This window comes from Halichoeres trimaculatus, unplaced genomic scaffold (assembly GCF_033239565.1).
Source record: "Halichoeres trimaculatus isolate MK-OKI-2021-1 unplaced genomic scaffold, fHalTri1.1 fHalTri1_scaffold_11, whole genome shotgun sequence".
NCBI classification, from domain to species: Eukaryota; Metazoa; Chordata; class Actinopteri; order Labriformes; family Labridae; genus Halichoeres; species Halichoeres trimaculatus.
In genome coordinates, this window is record NW_027437189.1 from 11,603,329 (window position 1) to 11,614,006 (window position 10,678).

The 10,678-nt window shown below is 37.6% G+C and overlaps 1 protein-coding gene across 1 annotated transcript; it reads left to right on the plus strand.

Moving 5' to 3' along the window:
• The first annotated feature begins 3,231 nt into the window (after positions 1 to 3,231).
• Positions 3,232 to 10,678, plus strand: LOC141798750 (cadherin-like protein 26). The gene is made up of 17 exons (XM_074680571.1): positions 3,232 to 3,267; positions 5,042 to 5,161; positions 5,255 to 5,401; positions 5,615 to 5,759; positions 6,470 to 6,642; positions 6,768 to 6,899; positions 7,004 to 7,186; positions 7,388 to 7,689; positions 7,794 to 7,936; positions 8,034 to 8,258; positions 8,389 to 8,616; positions 8,814 to 8,935; positions 9,189 to 9,272; positions 9,809 to 9,955; positions 10,086 to 10,145; positions 10,272 to 10,355; positions 10,460 to 10,678. The coding sequence occupies exons 1-17, from the start codon at positions 3,232 to 3,234 to the stop codon at positions 10,676 to 10,678; spliced, it is 2,550 nt and encodes an 849-aa protein (XP_074536672.1).

Genomic DNA, 10,678 nt, shown 5'->3' on the forward strand with positions numbered 1-10,678 from the left:
GGGGCAGCAAACAGCATACACAAGTGCAAAAACCCATACTAAGTAAGCAACAGTTTGCTCCAGTTTTGCATCTAACGGTGACTGTGATGAGCTGTCTGTGTTTTTGCCATGTGCAGCGCAGAGCTTGTGCCACAGTATACGTATATACAGGGGCGAAAATCTCTAAGAGTTACGCCATATGTGACCTCACAGAATTTCTTTGCTCACCACAAATACTGGTTTGGATCGCCACTACAGCAGCTTTACAGAGCGAAAAGCTCAGTTCAAGTTCTAAATCTAGAAGAAACATTTCAATGAATAAACAAACATCATACTAATCTTTAAAAATATGTCAATCAAACTGTCAACATGCAGCAACAAAAAAAAATACACCCACGCAAAAATTTTAGGGGATAAGAACCTCAACTACAGACACTATGCATAATAATCTGGTCAAAAAAAAATTAGCATGAATGATCTGCATGTATCTCACATGTAAAAATTTAAAACAGTTTAAAATTTGTGCCATAAATAAAAGGATGAGGGTGTCAGCATGTCACAAATTTTAAACTGTCAATTTATGATGGATACGATAGAAATTACACATTTAATGTACAGCTTAGGGCTGGGCGATTATGGCAAAAATCAAAATCATGATTAATTGAACCCGCTTCCTCTATTTTGATTGAGGGACAAGTGTTCCACTTTCAACTCCATTTGTTCTGTAAATATTTCTATAGCTTTGAAACTACTGAAATGATTATGCACTGATGAAGAATGAAGAGTTATTTATTGAAGCAATGAAATTGAAAACACATCAGCTAGAATGGAAACATTTTGGGGGAAAAAAGAAAAATGTTCCTATAAAGTAGAAATTAAAAAACTTTTATTTCTTGCGATCATTTTAATACTGTGGTATTAATGTAGAAAATAATTTTGCTCTGCTGGTTTTCTGGCAGCAGTCGCTTTGCGACACCTGGCTGCCTGTTGTGTATCTACACATTCGGTCGTGTATTTTAAGGGGATGGTGTATAAGTAGAGACAGAATTACAAGAATTACAATCAAAATGATTGTCACAGCAGTTTTGTGTTGGTTAGGAGCTCTAGATGTCGGTTTTGACTGTTTTTCACACTCAAGACAACACTCAAACATACTGCAGAATACCACTAATTCTGGGCTGATAGTGAAATCTGTTGCTCTGACTACCAAACATCATCGTACAACATTAAGGCATGAAATTATTTCAGAGTTTTGAAGAAGGGCAGAAATAGATCTACACCTACATCATTCCAGTGATAATCTCACGTCACATTTGATCCAACATGTTTGAAATGATCCTGGAACATTGTTTTTAAAACCTATGACAGGTTGTTTTCTTCCTACAGCGTTGGCCTCTTATGTTACGAAGAATACGTCAGACCACTGGATCATTTCGTCAACTTCATGAGAGGCTTTGAAAATAATCCCCAGTCTGAGTGACTTTAATTGACGTGTGTTTTCTTTTTGGTTTGATGCTCCCTCCAAGAGCAGTTGCCTAAAGTTAAAGATGTTGGCTCTTTGCTGTAAGCAGAAGAAGAAGAACTTGTTTTTATTGAATCCATGCATGTATTGCATTTTCTATGCAGGGAAGTTATCTTAGGTTAAGGTGTGGCAAAGAGATCAAACCCCTACATTTACTATCTGTAAGTCTGCTCGATGGGTCCACATGCATTACATGGGAGACAGAATGTGGACTCACTGTCCCTTAGAAATTAAGTCTTCAAAAAACTAGAAGCAGCAACAGTAACAGTTTCCCCTGTCTCATGCACTCCATTAAGCCAGACTTTTTTTTCCCATCATTCAGTGATATTCAGGAATCTGTCCGCGACAGGTTACAGCTCAGTTTAATGTTTCCTGAGAAGGATTTTTTCAGGGGGGTGCTGGTAAACAGTTTTCTTCCTTTTAAAATTTAGCATGATGCTGGCTGGAACTTGTATGATATTACGCAAGCTGCAGCAGGAGTTCCTCCTGAGCCAAACTACAGATGTGGTATGCTCCCTTTGTTTGCTTGTGGTGAAGAAAGGGCGCACTTTTGATGATTGAAGTGATCTCACACGCCTAGGCAATGCTGAGCCACGTGAGACAGATTTCAGCTTAATGCCTTTATGCTTGGTTTTTGATGATACTTCTTACATTACTCCAGTACTTTATTCATCAATGCCTTTCAAATAAGGAAAGGTGAGATCTTACTTGAGTTTACCCAAGGAAAAGGCTAATACTAACAGTTCAAAGAAATCATTTATCATATATGTGGTTTCAAGTTGTTTCTCAGGTACATAGTAATAAAGTATGACGGTTGGTATAGTATGTTTTTACTTTTATTTTTAGACTAGCAATCATGTAGTTGTCAATCAGCATATTTCCAATGCCTTCACGTGCGCACACAGACAAAACAAAAACAAAGAACTGAATGATAAATGAAACAGATTGACTGTTAATGTGTTAATTCCCAACAAAGAAAAGCTATAGCTAAGATTAAAAAATATTAAAAGACCTCTGTGTCATAGTTTTATGCTATCATGAGAGTGTAAGAAATACCAAGGTCTTGAGGAGGATGGATTAGTAAAAGTAATTGCAGAACAGGAAATAACCATTTTGACATTTGCTTTTGCAGGGGGTCCCGAAGTCCTTTAAATTATTGTCTTAAGGACCTTATCCAACCACTGCAACGATCGCTTGCCAAAGAAAGAACAGGACCATTAAACTTTACTAAATGTACATTCACTTGCATCAAAAGTACTTTAAAGAGTACAGCTGGTAGTGACACTTTTCCCCTTTCAGCTGAAACATGTATTTGTTTTGCATGGCTGAACCTTTTGAACTATTGTGGACTGTACAATGACAAGAATTAATTTCAATCCACAAACGTAGCTATGTTTGAAAAGCAAACAATACCTGTATGCACACACACACACACACACACACACACACACACACACACACACACACACACACACACACACACACACACAGAGGCAGGCTCACTTGCATAAGCAATCACTCTTGCCTCTGTGTCAACGCCCTGCTGCTATGAAACTCCAGTCTAGACCTATAGCATTCATGTGAGATAGTCTTTTTTTGCCACAGACCCTCCCACTCACAGGTATTCTGCTGCCAGAGCCAGCACTGGCATTCGGCTGAACTTCATTCAGCTGCTTCAAGTCTTTTATCTAGGGATTACATCTTAAGACCACACATAATCTGGACACACCATGGAGACGTTACAGCTCAGTCTTTTCATGTTGCTGGTAAGAGTCATTTTGGATGGGGTGGGGGGGGGGGGGGGGTGATCACAGACAAGTCAAAACTTACTTCAGAATACTATTCAAACATGAACGCTGGTTCTTAGGAAACACAGTATGTAAATGTTTATTGAAATGGGTGTTGGAATTAGTACTGACTTGTGGATCTTAGTTGTCTTAAATCAGCCTGAAAAACACTAAATTCAGTTTTTCAGAAATAAAGAAGTATAACGCCAATTCATGAATGAGACAGATTTACAGTCATATAGTTTGTTGGATTAGCCAGTTTTGGTGGTGAACCATATGGTCATTTAAACATGAAGGCAATTTTTAACATACATATTACATAGAAATATCTGACTTCTGTCTGTATGACAGTCAATGCATGTGCACTGCATGTCTTTGACCTAAGGCTGCAATGAAAGAAGCTTTATTCATTTGTTTCACAGTGCATATGCCACACCATTCTCTGGATCAACCTAGGACATTTTAGGCCCAAACATGTCTTAAAATTTGGACAGTCATAAACAGTAAACCAAAACGTAAAATCAATTTTTGTTAGTAAATGAAATCTATGTTTCTCTTTTATATTATTTTGAAGGAGAGAATTAGAACAGCAGCCATCTCTCTGAACTAAGCAGAATGCTAACTGGAAACTTGTGAATGCTTCTGCAACTGCTGGTTGTACTAAACTGTTAAGTTTAACTTCACAAAAGGATTTACGTTCCTTAGCCTACAACAGATTTAGCAAAACTTGCTATTGCAGGTTCTTTGTCATCAACATAACAGCTGTATTCTGATAACTCAACCACATAAATCATGTCATTTTACCATTTTTTTTCCAGGACTTTATGACCTTGTTCTGGATATCCTATTTTGAATTATCATCAATGTGGCAATAACCTTCTGTAGTTAAGCACAGCAAGGTAAAAGACAGAACTGACCTTTTTGAATAGCGAATAATTTTTTGGAAATCCTCTCTTAAGCTGTCTAAGAAGTGCGGTAATCCATAAGGACCACCTACAGCAGTGTGACCACTACCAGATCTTCATCTGTTGTGTCTAACAAAAACAGCAAATTATAAGTTTAAAGGGGCTAGTTTGATTCATCCGCATGGATTACTGTTTTAGAAAGCTAGCTTTTTAACATCTATAATAGTTGCTTGAGTTTTTGTAATGTCAAGTTAACAAAATAAAACAAAACAAAACAAAAAAAATGCCTTCAAATCATGACCATTACCCCTAGCTAGTTGGTAATGAAAATGCCCGGTAACTACATGATCACTGGTTCATACGTCATATGGCTGTCAGCTTTGGTGCTCTTTAATTTGTTTTGTTTGATCTCTGTGTGATTTTATTAATGTTCTTTGTTTAGTAGTGAATTAAATCATTGGTCAGTGTCTCTGAGTTTTGAAAAGTGCTTTATAAATAATAAAAATGTATTATTATTATTACTGGTATTACCAGGAGGGACACCCTGGTATCAGAATCGTAATTCTAAATACCTTAAAAAAAAAGTAAAAAATTGCAGATTTTATCCTTTCGTCCCACTTTCTGTCAGGAGAAAGATGGGGGATTTTTATTTGACAATGAGGGTTTTCAGTGGTTGTATAGAATGGGTAGATAGCACTACAGTCCTAAGACAGATGAAACATCAAAATTTTCGTGTAACTGAAACCCATGAAGGTGCCTGTATTCAGAGTTTTATCACAAACTCTTAAAAAATGTTCTTTCAATCCAGCACTAGTAATCCTTGGTGTATATGGTTCACTATTTTTCAGTGTTTGGGAATCCACTGGTCATCCTCAGAACTTCTGAAGCGACAAAAGAGAAACTGGATCATTGATTCTTTTGAAATAGATGAACGCTATAAAGGACCTTTCCCATATGAACTGGGCACTGTAAGTATGAACCTATAGTGTATGTAAGCACATACGATGAAGTGCAGAGTTATAAATGCTGAGTTGTTGTGTGTTTTTTTTTACTCACTTAAGGTTAAAATACAGAAGAACCTGATTGTCTACAATTTAATGGGCCAAGGTGTCGATGAGGAACCCAAAGGTACCCTTTCAATCGACCGAAACACAGGAATGCTCTACGTCCACAAGGCTGTCGACTTTGAGAGTTACAGAGTTTTGAAAGTAAGAAGATATCGAACATACAATTATTGTATTAATATTGTTGTAACATACCTAAATTTTAAGAATGATTCCACTGAAAGGAAAGTTTAGCTTGTTCAGTTCCAGCACAATTTAAAACAACAGCAGGTGACCAATGTGCTATGTGCTCACACACATGCATGTAAAGCTTGTTAAAGATATGACTGTTGCAAATTTTCTGCCTTTCCATCACAGTGTAAATTCCAGGCTATGAATGAGGTAAATCAAACCGTTGATACACAGCTGGGTATTGAGATAAAAATCAAGGACACAAACGACAATGCTCCACAGTTTGTCCAGAGTGTGTATGAAGTCGACATACCCGAGTCAACAGAACAAGGTAACTTCTTCCTTCTATTTCACTTAAATTAAAACTGTAACTCGGGCTGTACAGCACTTTAGTGCAACATATTTGTATCAGCAGATAAAGCTGACTGGTTAATTATGAGAATAAGTGGATACAGAAGAGTAAGCAGATATCTAGAGCCAATGTAGTGATGCATTGATGGTTTTTAAGGCATCACAGCTTGCTTTTGCCAACAACAAGCTTCAACATGTTGGTGCCAAATAAATATTTCAGGTGTTGAGGAAAAAATTGGAAACTAGCTTTAGCAATACTTGTAGAGAAGAGGTAATGTTAAGAGGAACAAAAGCCCACTCCTTTAACACTACCAACTTAATTTTTCAGTGTGCTGAAATAATTCTAAGGAGCCTCAGCAAATCAGGTCTTTGAATCTATCTAAGATGTAGCTGTATCAAAACTGCAAAGCCTTGACCTTAGTTAAGTAAAAATGCTCCTTGCTAATACCACTCGTATTAGCTTCATCAACGGACATGATGAATTTCAGTGCCACTGCCCAGTGAATTGACAATGTTATGAGAATAATCTTAAATACAGAAGAGACTTAATATTCATCACAATGACAAGTATGAATATTGGTGCCATCCAAAATGTTTTTGAAAATATCAATTTTTGGCCAAAATGACTACTTAATACTTTGCATCCCTTAAAAAAAGGACAAATCAAATATTTTCTTCTTGTTCCGGCAGGCCAAACAGTGACAACCATTAAGGCAGTTGATGTGGACTATGGAAAAAATGGAGAATTTGAATACAAAATGGTCTCATTCGCACCCAAACATGATGATGTTGAGTTTTATTTAGGCCAACTGGATGCTAGTCACACTGGAATCATCTCCTTTAAAGGTTGTCTGGAACACAGGGTAAGAGAAGCAACATCAAATCAATTAATCTTGGGACTTCCAGGTCTATCAAGTTTGAAATAATATGGCCAGAGTGATTCTGTCAAACTATCTTGATAAGAGATCCTTCTTTTCTTACCAATCAGACGGCTCAAAAGTACATCATTCTTGTGGAAGCCAAAGACCGTGGAAAAGATGTGCAGCTCTCCAGCACTGGTACTGTCATAGTCAATGTAATGGATGGAAATAACCACCTTCCTGTCATCACTGGACTTGATGTGAGCAGCACTTTCCAAACAAATCTCAGGGAGGCAATGGTGACTAAACAATTATCAAAAATTATTTAAAAAAATGGAACAGTTTTGTTTCTTTTATACTCCAGGGACCAGCTAGCGTGAGAGAAGGAGAGGAAAATGTTGTTGTTACACGAGTACAAGTTAAAGACGAGGACACCTATGGCTCACCAGCCTGGAGAGCAGTATACAAAATCCACGGCGACTCCAATAACAACTTCAAAATCACCACTGATCCTGAGACTAATAAAGGACTTCTTACTGTGGCAAAGGTATTCTGTCTGCACAATACACCACCATGAGGTCTTAAAAATGTGTTTTGATCATGCTGTACAGTAGGTATGGACTCTGGATTGTAATGTCTTGCATGTGAGCTGATGTCTGTCCTTCAGATATTATGCTGTATAAATGTTTCTGCATTCTGTATTGGTGCTAGTTTAACATGTCTAACTTTGAACTTCCTTTTTTTAAAGCATCTGAACTATGAAGACAGTTCAACAATGAATTTGACCATCAGTGTAGAGAATGAGGCCCAGTTTTACCAATGTAAAGTGAAGACTCGGACAAGCAGTGGTCTTTGGGATGTTGTTATCAACGGGAAAGAGAAAAGTTCACCCCCCTTTGGAGTCACAGTAGTTGTGGAGGATGTAAATGAGGCTCCTATCTTTCTCAAAAGTAACAAACAAGTCAGGGTGAAAGAGAATAAGCCTGCAGGATTCTACCTGGAAACATTTACAGCTGAAGACCATGACGGTGTCACTGGAAACGTAATACAGTATGTCATGAAGACCCTCTTTCCATACCTTCAATAAGTTAACTTTTCACATTAACATCTCATAGAAAGCTCTACATATAACACAACACACTATTGTGTTTCAGATACAGAAAAGACAACGATCCAGCGGACTTTGTTACAGTGGATTCCAAGACTGGAAAAGTAACCACATATAAGCCTCTTGACCGAGAGTCATCGTTAGTGAAAAACAACACCTACATCGTCAAGATTCTAGCTGTTGATAATGGTATGAAAGGAGGGAGAAATGCACTTGCAGATTTTCATAGACGTGATAGAGTCCTTGGTCTAACTGCTGAAAAAAATCATGCTTTTCTGTTGGAAAGGTACACCTCCATTGACAGGCACTGGGACCCTGACCATTGGAATTTTGGATGAAAATGATAATGCCCCATTGCTGACTGCAGGCATGCTGGACATATGCCAATCTGATAATCCCTCAAAGGCTGGCATCAATGCATTTGATCTGGATGAAGGGATCCATAATGGACCTTTCAGCTTCCAGCTTCTTGGGGATGTCATGGGAAAATGGAGGGTTGAACCTTCTAATGGTGAGCTCTCGTACAAACTTTTCAAATGTGACACTCATGGTGGTGGTTAAATCAATCACAAGGTTGGTTTTTTGGTTTTTTTTTTTTAAGAACTTAGTCAACAATACAACAAATCTTTTTCCACGTACAGGGTTCTCCACCAACCTGGTCAAAGAAAGCAGTGTTTACTCTGGACACTATGAGCTGCAGCTGGAAGTATCTGACTTTCAGCAAAAGTCTGTTGTTCACAACCTGTCAGTGACTGTGTGTGAGTGCTCAAACGCCGAGCAGCCAAATTGTCGTATGCGCAAATCTACTGGCGCAGCAGCAGGAGGGACATTTGTTGGGATCATTTTTGTTGCGTTACTACTGGTTGCAGGTATGTGGTATGTCCAAAATACTTCATAAATCACTATCTTTGAGAGTCTGTGAAATAGCTGTACTATTATGTACTATGCACATTTTAAATATTTTAAATGTACATAGTTTCATGAGCTTTTGTGTGTGTGTGTGTGTGTGTGTGTGTGTGTGTGTGTGTGTGTGTGTGTGTGTGTGTGTGTGATATTCCTGTCATAGGTTTGCTCCTTTTGGCGCTTTTGGTGTCATGTAAGAACAAGAAAGGCATGATGGTGGAGGAGGAAGGTCTGGGACAGCAACTGATGAACTGCAATACTGAAACGCCAGGAACTGACTGCAAAGTATTTATATTTCTCCAAATACTACCTATTTTTGATTACAAGAACGATACAAGAAATATTTTTATCAATCTGTATTAGGTTTTAGCTTCTACAGTGCAATTTAAATTGCATTTTAAATGTAAATATTCAAAAAGCATTTTCACAACTTCATCCTCAGGTAATACTTCTGTTTAGCTTTGCTAAAAATAAGGAGATTATTTGAATTGTTGCTTTAATGATTAAGACTACTTCAACAGGTATTCTTTTTCAACAGGTTGCATCAAAACGCAACCGGAAAAGTCAAAACGGGTTGAAAATAATGAAGGAATCTCAAGTCAAAACAAAGGCTTCTGCACAGGTTAGTTACTTGAAAACTGGTTTGATCTACAAGTTTGTAACTCCACTTTATGTAATAACACCCCAATATGTAACAATGTAATAAATCTTCATGTCATTATGTAATAACCCTGCATATTGTAACTATCTGCTGCATTTTGTAATACAATTCCTGGGCACAATATTTAAAAAGATTTCGCCGCATTATGAAATATAAGTTCTTACATATTGCATCACTCATTACCAAATACGGGTTCCCGCATTTAAAAAGTCAGAACTTACAACGTAATGCGGCAAAGTTTATTACATACTGTGTCAAAGAATTTTATTACAAAATGTGGCAGATTGATACAAAATGCAGTGTTATGACATAATAACATAATAAAGTATGACTTATCTTATCTTATCTTAATGAAGGGAAAATTTATTACATTATTACATTTTGGGGTGTTATTGTAGCGTGACAAAGCTTTAGAACAACATTTTTCTTTCTTATTATTCATTTGTTTATGTGTTATTCTTACTCCATCTTAAATTTTCTATAAATAATATTTGCAGGTAACGAGAACTGCATCCACGTCACAATCCCAAACAGCCCAGGCCCAAATGGTTCAGGCCCAAAAGGCCCAGGCCCAAAAGGCCCAGGCCCAAAAGGCCCAGGCCCAAAATGACAAACTACAACATCAAACATACTATCTGGAAAGGGTACGGAGAATACGTTTCTTTGGATTAAATCATACATGCACCATATTTTTTCTATGTATTCACTTGATCCAAAAAGTAAAACAGTTGTTACTGATACATTTATTCATTTACTGAATTTCTTTACTTTCAGGCCATGGGGGCATCATCATCTTTGAGAACAAAACAGCACAGCAAAACCTCAATGCACAGGGTACTGCAAACTGTACCATGAAATCTATCATGGAAGTTTTGTGCATATTTTTGTTTTTATAGAGTTAATACACTGCTACTCATGGCTGAAGTGATACCATCCATGTATCTGCTCCTAATGTTTCAGAGTTCTGGTCGACAGAGAAAATATTCTGCAGAACAAAACAATGTTGCAATTATGAATGGAATCCTACCCAAAGTACTAAATACGGTAAGTAAAAATGGTTAAACAATGCTGCAGAGCTAGATTATCAAGTATGTTTTTAAAGAATGTACTGTGCTTTACCCCTCCCCTTCTACTTTCTTCTACTGCAGAAGTTGGACACTCTGCAACTGCGAGGGAAAGAGCTGGGTGATTACGCTCCCCATGTCTATGCTGAAGAGGAAAACACTGAACCCAACTATGCTCTGGATGCCATTTCTATCCCAGATATACCCTTCAACTCTGACTCAGTTCTGGAACTGGACTCCAGATTCAGTGCTTTGGCTTCAGCATGTATGCCGAGCAAAGACCCTGCTCAAACTAATCTTTGA